The sequence below is a fragment of the Trachurus japonicus genome, chromosome 5 (genome assembly GCF_045865225.1).
Source record: "Trachurus japonicus isolate A0001 chromosome 5, Traja_1.0".
Classification (NCBI taxonomy): Eukaryota; Metazoa; Chordata; class Actinopteri; order Carangiformes; family Carangidae; genus Trachurus; species Trachurus japonicus.
Window position 1 is genome coordinate 25,653,758 of NC_140911.1, and position 19,373 is coordinate 25,673,130.

Genomic DNA, 19,373 nt, shown 5'->3' on the forward strand with positions numbered 1-19,373 from the left:
AGCGCAGAAATCTGCTCTATCCTGATCCGACATCCTTTTTTTTCTCTCTTTTTTTTTTTTTTTTTACAAGCCATTGCCTACATGGCTGCCAGCTCTCTATTTCTTCTTATCTGATGTATAGAAATCCAAGACACTTTAGCAAGGCTACGGAAACATTTTGTAATCTGTGTTTTCATGTCAATTGGAAGAAGATTGTTATCGTTCAAATATTAGCTCTAGAGATTATTGAACAGCACACTGCGATAATGTGAAAACAGAAGCAAAGGAATACATTGAATTCTGCCATAAAACGATAAGAGTTTTATGAATAAAAAGTATCAACACATTGTGAAAATCAGTAAATAAAATTCTCAATCAGCCTTCCCTCTGCATCCTTTCAAGGTTGCGTCTGGCAGTTGTCACCTTCAAGCAACATCTGTGTATCTTCCTCTCTCAAGATATTCCTCCATGCAGCCGGTTGTCGCAGAGATTAACAAATAAAGGGGGATGGCTTAGTTTTATTTGTCTGTCAGTCTCCTCCTGTGTACAATCACCTTCTATGCCTGATGTCAGATAGAGAGGCTGCTGCTGGGAAGCCGTTGCAGGGGCCTGCCATTAAACAAAAATGAATCCTGACGTGCACACACAGCTCGAGGCAAGGCAGTGGCAGCGAGGGGAAATTGGACCAAACCTTCCCGTCCATTATCAGGCAGCCATCACACATTGACAACTGTGGAAGCCCGGTCAACATGCTAAGAACTGCTATACCTTCTCATTTACAAGCACGGGCATCCTCCTGTGTCCCTGCCGCTCTCAGCCAATCAGCTGCCGTCAGCTCTGGAGCCAATCAGGAGCAAGGACCTGTGTCGGAGGGACAGTGTGAAAGTCGTACCCTGTGAGGCAGCGCTGCATTAAAATTCATACCGAAGCTGAAGCTCCAGTCTGAATACAAATCAGGGCGCAGCTTCCGTCCTCCAGCACAGTGAGGGAAAGGGCATTTTTGCACACAATAATTAACCACACTTGTTTACTCTATGTAAACATATCTATTAAAAAACACACAATGGATGAGCAGCAGCAGCGGGCTGAGAGGAAGGGAAGAAAGAGAGCTAGAGGAGAGTAGGAGCGTGAGATCCCGTTATACAAGGCTGTTGTGTCTCTGATGTGGAGCTGGAGCCGTGATAGGAGGGAAGAAAGTGAGAGAGGATCTATTTATGACAGTGTGTGTGGGCAGATGTGGGCATGTAACTACATGCTGTTGCTATTTTTCCCCTATGCACATGATGCATGTGAAAACGTGTGGATCTCCTTTAAATTTAGAATAAAAAAAAAAAAAAACATAGTTACATTCTCACGAGAACATTCAATATTATCCCATAACCTGGCACACATGATATTTGCAAATAGATGTTTGATGGCAGACTTTGTGTTGGAGAAGGCAGAACGTCTCATTCAAATCAATTTGAAAGGTTAAGCCAATTTATAGGCCAAGGGCTGGTTACTGGAAAACATGGCTGGTATATTATTATTTATCTTCTTTTGAATCAAATTAGGATGACAGGATCACATCTCGTCATCATTTCTCAAATTAGTTATTCAATGAACCTTTAATTAATAACTCAGAAAATAAGGTTATATTTTATATGTTGGATTTAGTTTAAAGCAGAAGTAAGCAGAATTTTTGTGTTAATACAAGTCTTAAATAGTTCTATCTTCAGACAGCAATCACTTATATAGAGTGTTTGGTCTGAAACACGGGTCTGTCAGTCACTCTGCTCTGCTGTAAGCCGAGGAGAAAACTTTCCTTGTATCCTACAAGCTTTATCCAATGAGGAGAGAGAACGGCATGAAGGGCTGTGTGTGCAGCCAAGGGATGCGCGTGAATGTGGTGACGTAGGGACGAGGACCAATAGATCCATGACGAGGGTGGGGACTGCTAACTCCATCGGCTGAAGAAGTTAGCCAAAACCACCGGATCGCTTACTTCTGCTAAATAAGGTTACATTTTATATGTTGGATTTAGTTTAAGAAAAATGTGGGGAATAATCTGCATCTGTATTTTAATAGTTGAGTCATTCATATTTGCTGTTTTTAGCTTTACATATTTGAATCTTTGCTTTTTTGTCATTCTCTACAAAATTGAGTTTGGACAAAAAAAAACACACACACTTGAAGATGTGGCCATGGGTGAGAAAGAGGAAATGTAACAGTAATTTTTCACTGTATTCTGACATTTTTAAAAAAATATTAGCTAAAAAAAAATTTGGGGAAAAAATCTAATAAGGAAAATATTGGTCAAACATCATTGAGCCTATGCAACGAAAATCGAGTGTCACAGCAGAAATAGGTTATCTAAAGAAAAGAAAACAACTGGAATATGGTGAACACTTGCATCACTTTATACAAATGCAGCATAAACAAGTCAAAAAATAAGAAAAAGGAATCAACAACAGAGTTCATGTACAGTAAATGAATAAAAGGGTGAGCGGATGAGGAGGGTTTATCATGTTTTGCTATTTTGTGGCTGGAAGAATTTTCTTGTTAACGGATCTCAGCCAACCAGCTCTACATAGGATTTAGGTCTGATGTTTATTTTAATGCTCTGATCTCAAGTTGAACTCTGTGCCCTGCCGCTGTGATTTGTGTAATATTATGCTGCTGGGACCTGGAAGCTCTCAGATTTAGGCCAGTTTTAGGAAAACTCTTCATTTCCTGAACATGGATATGTTTGGGTACATGTTAATACACTGTCAGTCCAGATTTGAATGGAATTTAGATTAAAGTGACCTTAATCCTTCACCTGACTCCACCCAATATTCCCCTGCCATGTCAGCGAGTCAAGAGCGAGAGAGGGAGAGCGAGATGGACAATGAGAGAGGGAGAGAGAGAGAGAAAGAGAGAGAGAGAGAGCCACCTATACAGTAGATTGAACTGATTGAAGATTATGAGACAGTGTGTGTAGCGATGGCGATGCTCAGGAGAGACAGAGTCAGCGACTGCACTCGTGACCTGCTCGGATTCTGTGAAGCACCAAGGAACAGTGGTGGAGGAACACAGCCAGAAAATCCAACTTTGTCTTTTTTTAATTGTTTGTTTCCATCCCACTGACTCCATTTAAAGTCCTCACTCTTCCAACAAGTCAGGCATTTCACTACGGATGAATATTAAATGTGTCAGCACAGCACATCTATTTACACTCCAGTTTGAGTCTGACTAACAGCTAAAAGGACTGTCTATACATTTACGTATGTATATCATTTTAATGAGGTAGCTATGAATACATTTTGGGCATGTGTCACAGCAGTGCAGGTGTGTAGTTATCATATTTGCTGTTTTACATAAAATGATTGAAAACCAGCCATTTCTGCCCAGACTAAGATTAAATGGCTGCAGATGTTTTTTCCGCTGCTCTACAACACGATTAGAGAACTCTGAAACTCTGAACCAAACATATGCATGATAATTATACATACATACATATGTATATACAGTGTTGGGATAGTTCACTTACTACATGAACTAGTTCAAAGTTCAGTTCACAAATTTTAAAATGAACTAGTTCAGTTCGTTCATAATTCAAAATTTTGAACTAAGTTCACACGGTTCCAAAACTGAACTAGTTCATAGTTCTTTTTTCTTTTCTTTTTTTTCCCCCAATATGTTTCTACAAGCTATTATTTTTCAAAATGATTGCCTCAGCCCATATCGAACCAGACAGCTATTATTTTAGCACTTTTAACCAGTAGTATTAGTTAGGCCTATAGTTACTACTTTACTTTACCCAAAAAGTAACTGAGTTAGAACGTGACAAAGAGTCCAATGTGTGTACGTTTGTAGCCTATTTGTGTTTATTAATCCAAACAGAGCGTGAGAGAGAAACACACACACACACACACACACACACACACACACACACACACCTACACACACACAGCTGAGGGACAGAAGCGCTTCTCGACCGCGCGGAGAAATGTCTGATGTGAACAGGAGGGCCGCGGCTCGCGTGTCCGGTGAGGCCCCAGTGTAACCCCCGTTTATCTTTTACCAAAGACGGTTTATAAAATAGAGTATCTTTACTTTTACTAACAACTGGGTCAGTATTCCTCCACACAGACAGCGACGCTCTGTATCACTTCACCTCTTCCATGGAGAGGGGTCTGTCTGCGGCCTGCAAGAGGGAGGCGTTTCGCGTAGAGGCGTGTCGCGTAGTGACGTCACTACGCGACACGCCCCCTCCACACGGGAAAGTCACGTTGAACCACGCGAGATGTAAAATGAGACCGCCAAAACGGATAACAAAACAGGAAGTAAACCAGTTCCGCCGTAAAACTTGACTAGTCTGAATGGCCGAACATATGCAGACTGTAAGTGTCAGTGTAATTTAATTAATTCATCGATTAATGTATATAATAATTGTGTTTAGCGATGGACTAAGGAAGTAAGGCTATATTTATCCATATTATTAAATATAAGTGTATAAACAGAACGAAGCCAGCCCGTTGCCGACTCAGCAAAATGTAACGTTAGCAAAGTTTCAGAGGGTTATTTGCCTGTTTGATAAGTGACATGCAGCATATACATACGTTTTATTGCAAATGATCCTAAAAGGTTGAGCCAAATAGAATTGGGTGTTGTAACTTAGCCAGCAATCTGGTGTAACTAATAAATTGTAACTGTGCTATAATATTGACCAGCTCATTCAAAAACATTATTCTCACCGTGGTCTAGTGCAGCAATAGTTTGTTTGAAATTATTGTTCACATTTACATTTAAACACGTACTTCCTACAGTCACAAAAGTGACCATTTCTTAAAGGTTAGGGGAAGGGAACAATAACACAATACCAGACCGTTGCTAGGTAAAACGAGCCGATGCTAGGGACTCAATAAATGCGCATCACCCTGAGCAGACGAACAGGCGATTAACAGCCACTCTACTCAAGACTAGCTCACTAAATATTATGTATCAAGAAGTGATTCAATACAGTGCAGAGGAAGCCATTTGTACGTATGGGTTTCTCCTGAGGGTTTAGCTATGTGCCATCAGGTTATGCCAGTAACAGAAATATTTGGCCGAACTTGATCGTGGCGGAGAAATTCAACATAACAGTGCCAGAGGCTGTGGCGAGATTCCGAATGGGACCTCAATATCAACCGTGGTAAGATTAATATTTAAAGAATTGATGATAGACACATGACACATCAATGTGTGATGTAACATGTAATTGAAAACCTTTATTGTTCTTTTTTGACAGTGGGTTAAATGTGATGGCCGAAGCCCTGGTGGGGCACATGTCCAAGGAGGGAGCAAAGAAGCTCCAAATTTACAAGGAGAAACTGGAAGAAGCCCTCTCCTCTGAGGCATTTCTGAGCAGGCTATAAAATAAAATAAAAAAGAGCCTTGAAATGTTTTGGTTTGGTTTTTTTTAAATAGATCTCTTCTTCACTACAAATACGTTTGACAGACCAAATATAGTTGAGATGAATTGCTACTTGTCACAAAACGACCATGACAAAGAAAGTTATGGTCTATGATCAGTGCTGTGAGTGCATGAGTACAGTAGTGTGTGTGTTGTAGGGTGAAATAAAGGAAATCAGAATACCAAACAAAGCCCAAGAGGTGTTGCAGGTAGGAGAGAGGGCGAGAGGGCCAGCAACTCAAGCTCCAGGAGAATGCTGCTGATGATCCCTGCTGATATCAAGAGAGAAAGCAAGGGAGCAACACTGCTCAGTAACCTACAGAATGGAGAGATTCACAAATGAATTCCCCATCAAGGAATAATAAAAGTTATTGTAAATAAATATAGGGTAGGCCACTACTTATATATATATATATATATATATATATATATATATATATATATATATATCAACACATTACGCTCTTACTCCCACATAAGCACTGACATTTAGCTCATGAATTCCTGTCTGTTAATTATCTTGTGTTTTCTCTTGTGACAAAGTCAGAAAATTTCAAGTGGAACTCGCTGCAGAACCACAACTCCAGCATCAGCCCCGCCCACCAGCATCAGTCCCGCCCACTCGCCAGCATCAGCCCCGCCCACCAGTTCCAGTTTCACCTCTCTGGAGCGACTGAGCGGAGAAGCACACACAGCCCATCTATCTACAGCACCAACTGCATTAAGATATAGGCTATTTTGTGAAAGATGGTGACACAGGCTGTTAGTAAATCAATTTTCATATCACATTGATTACTGTTTTAACATCTAAACTGTATGTACCGGTATATTTATAATGTATGTAGCCTACCTGTTAAATAGATAGAAGTTCAGAGTATCACTTGTGTAATGTTGGTAGCGTAGTTGGTAGGAATGTTAACTTGATAACTATGGGATCGGTGTTCGATCCCCAAGGGAATCTTTTTTTTTTTTTTTTTTTAAATTGCATTTTCCATTTTGTATCTATAATATATATGTATATACTTGTGCTGTCAAAGTTAACGTGTTGATTTTGGAGATTAATTTTAAACATTTGACGTGTTAATTAATGCAATTCACGCCGTTTTGTTGGTGGCTGACCCGTTATGTGTGCAGGCAAAAGCATGTACCGGCTGTAGCGCTGTTTTATTCTTCACTTTATTCGGTTTTAATATTTTTTCATGCGAGTAAGTAACCGTTTAGATGACCAATATGCTGTTAGTTTATCCACATGATGATGAAGTTTGCTCCGACGACGGAGCAGTGACGCTCCACCAGCAGCGACCAGCGGAGCATCACGGAGGCAGCAGCCCGGTCAGCGGAGCCCGGTCGGCCGGGTACACAGCGCCGTCCCCGGGGTAAGTCAGAGTGAGAGCCGAGCAGCGACCGTAGCTTAGCATCACAGAGGCAATTAACAGCCCGGTCTGCGTAGAGATTAATTCGTTTTTTGTTTTTTTAAATCTATTGACAGCCCTGGTCTGTATAGAAGTTCCAAGTGCCTTACTGTTCATATTACTGTGTAGGCTAATGCACATTTACCAAAATCACTTTTGCCTCTGTGATGCTCCGCTACGGTCGCTGCTCGGCTCTCTGACTTACCCCGGGGACGGCGCTGTGTACCCGGCCGACCGGCTCCGCTGACCGGGCTGCTGCCTCCGTGATGCTCCGCTGGTCGCTGCTGGTGGAGCGCCACTGCTCCGTCGTCGGAGCAAACTTCATCATCATGTGGATAAACTAACAGCATATTGGTCATCTAAACGGTTACTTACTCGCATGAAAAAATATTAAAACCGAATAAAGTGAAGAATAACAGCGCTACAGCCGGTACATGCTTTTGCCTGCACACATAATGGGTCAGCCACCACCGGAAGTAAACAAAACGGCGTGAATTGCATTATTTTTTTTAATGCGTCAAATGTTTAAAATAATCTCCAAAATTAACACGTTAACTTTGACAGCACTAGTATATACATATATATTATAGATACAAAATGGAAAATGCAATTTAAAAAAAAAAAAAAAAAGGTTCTGTTGGGAATCAAACACTGATCTCCCAGCTACCAAGGTAACATTCCTACCAGCTACGCTACCAACATTTCACAAGTGATACCTTGAACTTCTATCTATTTAACAGGTAGGCTACATATACATATATGTTATAAATATACCGGTACATACAGTTCAGATGTTAAAACAGTAATCAATGTGATATGAAAATTGATTTACTAACAGCCTGTGTCACCATCTTTCACAAAATAGCCTATATCTTAATGCAGTTGGTGCTGTAGATAGATGGGCTGTGTGTGCTTCTCCGCTCAGTCGCTCCAGAGAGGTGAAACTGGAACTGGTGGGCGGGGCTGATGCTGGCGAGTGGGCGGGGCTGATGCTGGTGGGCGGGGCTGATGCTGGAGTTGTGGTTCTGCAGCGAGTACCTCCTCGAAAATTTTACATCTAAATTTTAATATAAATGAAATCCTGCCTTAATTGTTTTTACCCAATTAAAAATGTAATAATAACATTTGTAAGCTTTTGAATACATTCATTATAGGGCAAAGAACGCGTAGGCAAAGTCGTTAACTTTTGCATGCAACATGCAACTGTAGTGGGCTCATATCTCTTTAAGAACCGTGTGTAGGGCGTTCCCTGTAGTGGCGGGGGGCGTGTCGCGTAGTGACGTCATTACGCGACACGCCTCCTACAGTGCCTACTACTCGACACGCCTCCCTCTTGCAGGCCGCAGACGGATACACTTGCATGCGCCGCTGATCCAAACAGCTGATAGGTGTTGCCAGATTGGGTGGTCTTTCCGCTACATATTAACGCCTGCTTACAGTGTGTTTTAGCTGGGTTTTCTATGGAAATCTGGCACACTCCTGAACGAAGTCGAGAGCGGCGTTCACAAACGCCAGAATGAACACGTTCACAATAACATTCATCAAGCAGAAATACCTACGTTCAGTTCACGTTCGTCCAAAATATGAACGAGTTCATGAACGATCGTTCATTGAACGCGTTCAGGTACAACACTGTGTATATATACGTATATACGTATACGTGTGTGTGTGTGTGTGTGTGTGTGTGTGTGTGTGTGTGTGTGCGTCTACACAACTTTGCAGTCACACACCAAATCAACAAGTGGTCTCTGAGCCTCCATTGAGTCAGCTCATCAAGAATCAACATGTAGCACGGCTTGAAGTCAGTCCTCAGAGAGAAAGAGCAGTATGGCAGCATGACACAGAGCAGGGGAGGGGGGGGAGAGAGAGAGCACCACAGGCAATAAGAGTAAAAAGAGAGAGAGAGAGAGAGAGAGAGAGTAACTGTGACTGTCGCCACCTCAACACCGCACAAGGAGGATCAATAAAACTAAGTCAAATATTTCTCAACAAGTAATCCTCCGTGGCTCCTCTGTTCAAAGATCTGTTGGAAAACTGTGAATTGCCTGAGTTAGAGCAGTGGACCGGCCTCCAGTCCTTTATAGTAAAAGCTATATTTACACTTAAAGCAGAAGTAAGCAGAATGTTTGTGTTAATATAAGTCTTAAATAGTTCTATCTTCCGACAGCAATCACTTATATAGAGTGTTTAGTCTGAAACACAGGTCTGTCAGTCACTCTGCTCTGCTGTAAGCCGAGGAGAAAACTTTCCTTGTATCCTACAAGCTTTATCCAATGAGGAGAGAGAACGGCATGAAGGGCTGTGTGTGCAGCCAAGGGATGCGCGTGAATGTGGTGACATAGGGACAAGGACCAATAGATCCATGACGAGGGCGGGGACTGCTAACTCCATCGGCTGACAAGAACTTAGCCAAAACCACCGGATCACTTACTTCTGCTTTAAACAGGGGAAGTGTCCTGACTGCCGGTGCAGCTGGCAGCTCATACTCAGAGACACTCGGTTTCTAAAGTGAGACTCAGTGATGGTGCTGCCAGGTCTGGATGGTTTTAGGTTGATCACGTACAGTAAACTGTCTGAATTTTGTCTGACCCTTAACATAAACTTTACAATTTGAAGATTATACTGACATTTTATACTGTAGCCTAAACCATCAATCAATATTATTAATAATAATCTGCAATTAAATCCATTATGAAAAAAAATCATGAGCCTGACTGATTCTTGAAATATTGTATTGAACAACAGTTAAAAGTTATAGTACAATTAAAAAAAATATTTAAAAAAATATTCAGGATTATCTTTTATAGGCCATGTGACATTTTCAAATCTTTTATTTTATTTTTCAGTACAGAAATGTTTGCTGTGTTTATCTTGATAAATAACATACCTGGTTATGAAAATTGTTTGCAATTTCTGTAGGCCAAATAATTGTTTCAGCTCTGGTGTAATTATCATGAGCAGGTTACCGTGGTAGCTGGTACATTTGGCGTAAAGACCCATTCACTTCAAACGTTTGCAGCTCAGAGTGACAGTCGTGCTTTACAGTAGCTACATTGAATGTCCTTGCTCTGCCCCATGAGGCTGTGCTAATGCAATAGTCTATGTGTACCATGCTACAGAAAAGACACAATCATTCAATGATCAATAGTTTAATTATAGTTAAACACCAAGTCATTGTCGTGCATGGCCAGAGGGTAACTGGGCTGTAAACTAGAGGGTACTTTAAGTATGTTGCCAGTGAACCGCTGCTTCTGTAAAATGTCAACTACATGAAAATGAGAGATGAGTGTGGATTCAGTGTTTTTGTTTTGTAGAGGATTTAGAAGATGATCACATGCTCAGTGAGCAGTAAAGCTCTGGATTTTGACCATAGATAGTGAGAGGCTTTGATAGTGAGAGCCATTGTTGGCGGGATCCCACCAGATTGAAGGAGGATAAGCTGCTTGGGGGATGCATGCGGTTGGAGCGAAAACTCTTATGGGCACTGTCATTTCTCCAGAAAGCGGGGTATCCATCATTGCTTTGATGATGGAGTTTTAATTATCAGACGATGAGGAGAAATGGACTGTGGAAAGATCCGTGATGGGGAAGGGGAAAGTTGTCTCTGGGGTGTTAGACGTGCGGCTGCCGTGACGTGTGATCCTGAGATTTAGCCTTGTGCCATTTTTCATGCATGGAGCCCACAGGTCCCAGCAGAATAGACCTGTTGTAACACGTTCACATCATAGCAGCAACTTTAGTTGTCTATGTCCAGGCTGAATATCTGAAAGATACCCAAAAAATGTTGGCAGCTGTGTGCGAAGATGGTGCAATAACAGTGGAGAAACCTGAAAATGTGAACACAGGTGCTTCTCTGCTGCAGCTCAGCAACGTCAGCCGCCATCTATACAGTACGCAATGCATTGCAAAGCGCACTTCACAGAACAGACTTTACAAAATTACACGATACAAGATCACAACAAGCTGATTCAGTCATTCAAAAAAGATCATCACACACAACAACAATTACAAATGTACATATATCAGTAAGTAAAACCATAACATTCTTCATAGGGTTTCATGTAACTGATTTCTGTTGAGGTATGTTCGCAATAGAGTATTCTTATAAGTCTTATGGGGGGGCGCTACGCTGCTTGAGCGACTTCCGACGTGCTCACAATTTTATATCTTTTTTTTGTCATTTTATATAGTTCTGTGTAAGTTTTGACAAATCATGAGCAAGATAAAATCATGCATCTCATCCGCCATCAACATCATCAACAACTCACTATGAAGTCTTCTCCATTTACTCCAAAGAAAACAAAAGCTCTGAGTCTCAAATACCAAAATATCAAGCCGCTGTCTATCTATCACTCACCGGGGTAACCATGACAAATAATATTTGTATCCTTTCCAAAATGCACCGCGATCGAACACAGCGTTAACAAATCGTGACGTCACTTCTCGATCTCTATTCTCCCGCTAGTCTGGTTTCACAGAGGCAACTAAATAATCCACGTGTTTTGAAAACCCTCTGTAGTCCGCGCTCGCCTCGCTTTTAAACCGCCGTGTGTTTTAACCTGCAGGTCAAAGTCAGCTCAACCTTAAGTGCAGCTGAAGCTTTTTACATTCTGCAGCTGGAGAGACGTGAGTGTGTCTGTCTCTTCCCTCTCTCTCTCCCTCTGCAGGTTCCCATTTCAGGTCTGTCTAATCCCATACCTCACCTGCTGTCACTACTCACTCTCGCCTCATCTCTCTCTGCGCCTCCCTCCATCTTCTCGTCTGCACCCTCATTCCCTCCCTCTCAATCTCTTTCCATTAAACTCCCCTCTGCCTGTTTCTCCTCTCTCCCTCTGTGCTCTTTTTCTTCTTTCCTGCGCCCAATCTTCATGCTCGGCCTCTTTTCTCAGTGTCCCTGTCTGAGTGGCCCCTATTGCTCTGTCTCTGTAGAAGAGTGTGCCGGCTGTTAGCGGTGCCCCGACGTCATGGCACATGGCTGCAGCATCCTGGCTATAAATAACTCGATCTCACGGTGCTCGGTCCAAGACAGGACCGAGAGCCAGAGGGAGAGCAATCTGCTGTCTCCCTCAAGAGATGCTCGAAGGAGGAGGCGCAAATAAGACGGCGTCGCCCTCACCGCCAAGACCTTCACTGCACTTGGTGAATAAAGTGAATCTGAATAATTGTTACCACTTTTTGACAAGGGTAAACGTCTGGCCAGGAATCAGCACATACACTAAGGCGAAGGTTACAGCTCTAAATGGTGAGATGTAAAATAAATAGCTAACATTCTTCCCCGAGTGGCTTCAACCTCTGTGATCTGCTGCGGCAAATCAAGTTAGACTCGCATGTTTTTATTTTATTACTGCTTTCATCCTTTGGGTTTGTCCTTTATTTATATTCTAGACGTGTGTCAGAATGTGAGCGGCTGTTTATTGACTCGTCTCGCAGTGTTGGTCACTTTCGAAGGCTTGATCAATTGGCACTGATCCGATCTCTTCAGTGTTGCATTGTTGACGGTCCTGTATTGGATACGGGTCACTTTCACACCGGCACATCGGTTCATGTCTGCAAGTGCACAATAAAAAAAAATACACATTCTATTTCTAGTTGTGATCCATTTGTAGATGACGTGGGCTCACAACACATCATCACTCTGATAGTCTGATAATGTAATTTGGATGTTTTAAAAATACACATTTGTTATTTCTTTTAATATGAATACATGAGGAAGGGGACATTTTGCTGGTGAATTATCAACCTTATCAACCTCATACCCAGTGATTTACCTCAAACCTAATGCAGCATTTCTGTACTGCAGTTTCTTACCACTCATTGGCTGCCATATACTCTGATAGAAGCACATATAAATAAGATAACCTTGGCCGTTATATCAGAAGGTTTCTCTTTTAAGATCACAATATCTTGTGGTTGGTCTGTTTTAAAGGGATAGTTCAACATTTTGGCAAATTGGCCCATTGCCATAATCTCTATAGTCATAGCAGTAGGTTCGTTACCTTTAATTGTCGGTGTAAGCTATTTTTAGAACGGCGGAGCAGAGCGGCAGGCTGCTCAGAGCTACGCTATGGAGGCTAATGGGATTTCTTGGTTTCCCTCATCAAGCTCATCAAATACACAATCCAACAACTCCACAACGCTCTCGTGGACAAGTTCTGACCTGCACATTCACCACGCTATGAGATAATAACACAACGTTACCAGACAGAGTTGTTTTAGAGGTAAATTCATGCAAAACCGCTGATGCGCGTTGTGTTCACGGACAGTTTTTCAGCAAGCAGTCTCTGTATTTTCCTCGAAAACAGCTCCATTTTGTAACATTCCATTATTATCTCATAGCGTGGTGAATGTGCAGGTCACAACTTGTCCACGACAGCGTTTTGGAGTTTTGGGATTTTGTATTTGATGAGTTTGATGAGGGGAACCAAGAAATTCCTTGAGCCTCCGTAGCGTAGCTCTGAGCAGCTCGCGGCTCTGCTCCGCCGTTCTAAAAATAGCTTACACCGACAAATAAAGGTAACGAACCTACTGCTATGACGATAGGGATTATGGCAATGGGCCAATTTGCCAAAATGTTGAACTATCCCTTTAAGTTTTAAACTAGAAATTGCACTAGAGTTCACTGGTACGCAGGCTAAGCCCCTCCTTCTCTCTGTATTTTATTGACAGCTTGAACTCCCTAAACAATCCAAAAATAATGGATGTGAAAGATGATTTGTGTTGTGCTTTTCTGTTTTTTTTTAGATAATTCTGCCAAAGGTAATCATGTTTACATTCTTTCATTTCATTCACAGTGCAGATTAGATTTGCTCTGGCAAGTGTTTTGCTGGATTACACTGTGAAAAGTCAAAGTCATTCACACAGGAGAAACAAGAATGAAGAACAACCTTGCTGAGCTTTTCTTCAATCTGCTCCATATGAGATTCCTGCCCGTAAACAAACATATCGACAGTAGTGATATAAAGGGGAACAGATGACGCAGCCCAATGTGACCCAGTGCACTTTTTCTTCTTATCCTCCATGTCATGTGCAGTCGCAGCTCTCCCATTTGTGATAACATTGCTGAAGGGTACGACCTATTATAACTTCTTGATTCTCCACATACCCTCAGAGCTTTCACAAGTATCTATTTTAGAAGCACAATTCAGCTTTACAGGCATAGGTATGTCTTACACCAATCATGTGTTTTTCAGTGGTTTTAATCTTACCAGAGGCAAAATCTTGTTAAAAATGGGTTTAGAGGTCCAAGACTGCTTTTTAATCTCAACCAAGGAAACTAGTTCAACTTGTGACAACTGCTCAAGACTTCTTGCATCTACTTCACAGGAAACAAGTCTGCTTGCTGGGGGGCTTTAACTTAAAAAACAAAAACACAAAAGTACATCAAAAAGCTTTTCATTATAAGCTTGTTAACATCCAAGGTCGCTCATTTTCTCTTTTCTCTCTCTTGTCTCCCAGTGTCTCTTTTGTTTTGTTAACTCTTTGGGCTCTAAGTGATTTTAAAGTTAAAAACAAAAACAACCCCCCAAAAAAACACAAAAACTGTATCGATGATCTTGACGATGATCTTGTAGAACGTCTGATCAGTTACTCTCGCAACAGTGGAATGGCATTCTCCAGGACTAGTTTGTTTTGGAGATTTGCCCTGTGTCTTCGACTGTGAAGTTGTGGGCAGATGCTCCTTGACGGAGGCGTGCCGCCTACAGCCAGCTGTCACCTAAATAACATCACGTTGTTTCCACTGTTGTGTGTTTGAACATTTATTATTTGTCTGTCTTGTGGCTCAAACTTGTGATGTGGTCTGTCAGTGCAGCGACCAACTGATTGAGATGTTCCAGTTCTGCTATCTTCCTGTGGCCATATGGAATATATAGCACTGCACATATTGTGAATGCACACTCCATTAGCTATGGTTCTGTTCCTCTGTATTTTGACTCTGGGCGCTTTATGGAGATTACAAGCCTCCCCCTCCTTTTCTGGCACTCGTCTTCAGCCACCGTGTGTGTGTGTGTGTGTGTGTGTGTGTGTGTGTGTGTGTCTCTACTTAAACAATAAATAAAGAAACATTCATTCCAAAAGTTGCTCCGTTCTTTAAATTGGTTGTTAGCCCATTCAAGGCTTCGTCTGACACAAAGAAGCTCTTGTCTGGCTCATGCATTTCCCTTCCCGCTGTGTGCTCTTTGTTTCAGTCTAAAAATGAAGTTGTGTGTGTGTGTGTGTGTGTGTGTGTGTGTGTGTGTGTGTGTGTGTGTGTGTGTGTGTGTGTGTGTGTGTGTGTGTGTGTGTGTGTGTGTGTGTGTTTCTTCCAGGTGACAGTAACCCCAAGGAGAGCAGCCCCTTCATCAACAGCAGTGATGCTGCCGCAGAGAAGAGCCAGCAGTATGACGGCAAGAACATGGCCTTGTTTGAGGTACAGCCCGATATCCTGCACACAAATACACACACACACTCACGCGGTGATTGGGTATGATAGTAAGAAACTGGATACACACATTCTCACATTTCAGTGATTGAATTGGGGCTCAGACACTGATTAATGAGGATAATTACTGTGTGAAGGGCATGTGGGGAGCACAGGTTAATGCAAGCAAATCTCACACTGCTACAGGAAAGAACTTCAAGCAATCTGCCACAGACCTGCACTAGTGTGTTTACATTTTGTCCCCAGTGGGATTTTCCAGAACAAACAAGAAAAAATACACAAAATCAGTCAGTGAGCGTTTGATTGTACAGTTACTTTGTTTTTGCTCTCATCTAGGTGGGTTGGAATTGAGTCAAACAGCACCTGATACATTTACTGAACCCAAGTGATCTAATGAAACACTCCTCAAGTACATTAACAACGTGAAACGACACTGATGGAATACACTGACTCCGGCCTTCCTGTCTGTAATTGTGTGTGTGCAGGAGGAGATGGACACCAGCCCCATGGTGTCGTCTCTTCTCAGCAGCCTGGCCAACTACTCCAACCTGCCCCAGGGCAGCAAGGAGCATGAGGAGGCCGAGAACAACGAGGCCGAGTCGTCGCGCAAGAAACCCGCCAAGGTATTTCAGACGTCACAGCACATAAATCTCTGCATTCATTATTGCATTTTAGGAATACCTTACAAAGATGACACAATTGAACTCGCAGAATTTAAATTTAAGTGTATCACTCTTATACTGTATGTTGATTTTTTCAGTGGATTATGTTGATAGCTGAGATTTCTGAGAATCTATTTGTGGTGGAAATAATTTATTCATGGTGCACCGCCACAGATAAATGAATGTACTGTATGGGAAACACTGAGGAGCAAGAGGTCTCTGTTGGTGAAATAAAAACAGTACAAGTAAAGTACAAGAGCAATTTCATCATGTCGAGGAAAGCGCAGCTTGGAGCCAAAAACTGAGGCAATTAATCTTCTCAACATAAAAGCAAAAACTTCTAATTATACGTAACAGTGCACCTGCAGCATAAACACTTAGTTTGCTGTTTGCGCCCACTGTGACACATGATTAGCGACATATTAATGTTGTCTCCCATGTCACAGTGATCCGTCTCTTCTATAGCAGTAAACACAACAAATCCTTGTAATATGAGGATGTACTGTACTCTACAGTCAGGGTCAAAGTCATACAACACTGACCAAGTTTATATTTCAACTGAAAATCTGTTAATGTGTGTCACAGTAAACACACAAAAGCATTAACAGGGTTTCTGGAGTCACTATGTGTATAATAAGCTAAAAAGGGAAGTGTTCTCCATGATGCATTGTAATGTGTGCAGCTGTGTAAGTTGTTAATCGCATATTTGTAAAAACATTTGAATAATCTTAACAGTAAGCTGCTTTTAAGCAGGTTTAATCGGATGTGTGCGATGCTGCAGTTTCCATGTTGCTGCAGTCCCACTTTGACACCGTTCGGAGTAATGACGTTAGTGGCTACAGCATAAAAGATAATGATGAAATGATAGTTTAAGCCATTTACAGGAAAAAAAGAGGAGGTTTTTGGTTATAAAAAACGATTCCTCCTTATATAAATTATTAAAATTGACGCAGTTGCATGGATGAATCACTACCGCTGCTGTAATCATGTTTATGGTGTGCTCTGGACAACTTGTTCACCTGAGGAAGGTTATGTTTGTTGCCAAGCGATGATCATTAAGTGTTACCAAATATAGATTTGTAGATTTCCACTAGATTACATCACAAATCTCCTTCACTGCATTTTTTTATTTTATTGTCTTTAACGCACTCACTGGAGAGACAGAAAAACTCCAGCGGTTTAGAACTTGTCAGTCATTCTTTGTTAATATTAAAAATCCCCTGCTCGTGTTGCTGGATTGCATCTTAAATGCCACTCACTAATGACTTCCTTCCACATCATCCCCTGGTATTTTCTGCTGTTTGGTGTTGAGATGCCAGCAGGAAGGAGTTTACTGTTCAGCCGTTCAGCACTTGATCGACAGAGAGGCAGCGACATTATTAATCCTGTGGGAAATGGCAGTTTTAGCTGCACAGCGAGATGCAAAAATGAGAAGTGACGCTGACGATGATGCAAATAATGAATGACGTTATGTCTTTCATTATTTGTATCATTTTGGGGCACATTGTCATATTTCACCCTTACTTTTCCACTCCTTTTTTTTCTTCTTGTGCAGTTTTACTTTCACTTAGGTTTTCCTCTACCCTCACCTTGAAGCAAATCACTGATGATGACCTTGGATTTCAGTGTATCTACAGTATCTGATATACTGTCCCCTTTATCCACTGTGAATCCAGATGAGTCCTGTAGATAAACTGTGGATCCCCCAGGGAAAAAAAAAAAATTAACTGACAGTGTTGATAAGGTTTATAGGTATAATTGACCTCATGACCGTAGTGGTTTCTGCGTTTGTACTTCTCCTACGCAAAATGTGAATAAAATTAGAAGACTCTCTTTTTGTTTTTTCTGTAGGTTTCAGCTACGTCTTGTACTCACTAAAAGCTGCGTGCAGAAGTAAAAAGCAATGCTAACGTTGCCTCTTTTCTCCATCACGTCTTTTAGATTTCTGAAACTAAAAGACGTGCAAACCAGCTAGCCCATGTCTGTCGACTCATTGTAGCCTCCACTCTGCCCTGAAGACGCAGCGCTGCTCAGAGGGCGTGTGTAACCTTTTGTATTATAAAGACAGCAATGGCTCAAGCTGTTATCACTACAACCTGCTCCTGGCAAGAAACCACATTCAGCAGCAGAGAAAATGTATAAATATGCCCTACATACACATTACAGTAAAATTTTGATTACAGTGTTATCTTTTCCAAATAAAATTACCATTGTAATGTGTATTTTTGAATGTTTCTGTCTGAGATCTGACCATGCAGAGAGAAACCTCTACTAGAGATAACCCACAGACCTCAGTATGAACAGTTTTCACTGGGACTATGAAAACCCCCCATGACAACATGGATCAAATGTAATTTGGTGACTAAGTGACAAAGTGGTTTTTAAAGCTTCTTTCTAATGTGGCCTGATCGTACAACAAATGCAGGTTGCAGCTGGAGCCACAGCTGTGTCTGTGGGAATTAATCAGATCAACTGTTCACTATAGTTGCACAGTCCCACTCCCACATAATCCCAGTACTCCCAGTCGTCCCAGACATCAGGTGTATTGGTCTGGTTGGGCCCCCTCCCCAGCTCAGCTAACCCTGGGAGCAGGTCTAATCTCCTCCCGTCACCTCAACCCCTTCCATACGTTAATTAGTCTGCACGCTACACCAAGCTGCTGCTTCTCCAATCAGCAGCACATTCCACAGGCAATCTCTCCATCGCCATGAGAGGCTTTTCATTAAGGCAGCCTGTGGCGTTTTATCGCTCACACAACGACCCCCTCTCCCTCTTCCCTATCGCCCTCCTTCTACTTCTCACTCCGCTCCCTCCACCTCACTCTCCATCTCCTTCATCATCGCTCCCCTGGGTGAGGGAGTAAGTGAGTTGTGAGAGAGGGAGAGCAAAGCACCAGGCTTTCTTTGTCGCAGTGTGAAAGTCAAGATTAGAGATTTGGTTGGCGAGTGACATGAGGGAGCAATCTGGAGGTCGCACAGGTCAAGATAGAAACCAGTCGCAGCTAATCTGCCGGCGATTTTCTCTTCTTTGACTTGATTTCTTTAACACAAGAAGGCGAGGCACCTCTTAAACTCAGAGGTGATTCAAAGTTCTTACAAAGTAAATGCATAAGAACCACATATTAAGTCTTAATATGTAACTTTTCTACATTAAATGTCTAAATATGAACCCATTTTACAGATTCTATCAATTTGTGCAGTCATTTTCAAATCCATAGAAATCCCTTATTTTATTATGGTTACACATTGGGTCTTGGGTTGCCTGTCAACCCATGACATCTTCTGTGAACATTGTTTCAGTCAAGTGAGATTTATTTCCAGCGGCTGTGATGGTGAGGACACCAATTCCCATGATCCCACATTCTTTCACAATGTCATCAAAACGTGTGTTTTCCTGTTGTCAGGATGAGTCACTTTTTTTTTTAGTTGGCAGCTAGCTGGTGAGCATAGTGGAGCATTTATCAACTAAAAAACAGGTGTTTC

At 41.8% G+C, this 19,373-nt stretch overlaps 1 protein-coding gene across 8 annotated transcripts in view; it reads left to right on the forward strand.

Annotated features, from left to right (window-relative positions):
* Positions 1-19,373, forward strand: part of LOC146987689 (solute carrier family 12 member 5-like) — a 225,551-nt gene that overhangs the window by 161,905 nt on the left and 44,273 nt on the right. For all 8 annotated transcript variants that reach the window (XM_085777011.1, XM_085777013.1, XM_085777014.1 and 5 more), the window contains exons 2-3: positions 15,117-15,217; positions 15,715-15,852. In XM_085777011.1, the coding sequence (XP_085633137.1) occupies positions 15,117-15,217; positions 15,715-15,852 (239 nt within the window). The remainder of the gene's footprint in view (positions 1-15,116; positions 15,218-15,714; positions 15,853-19,373) is intronic.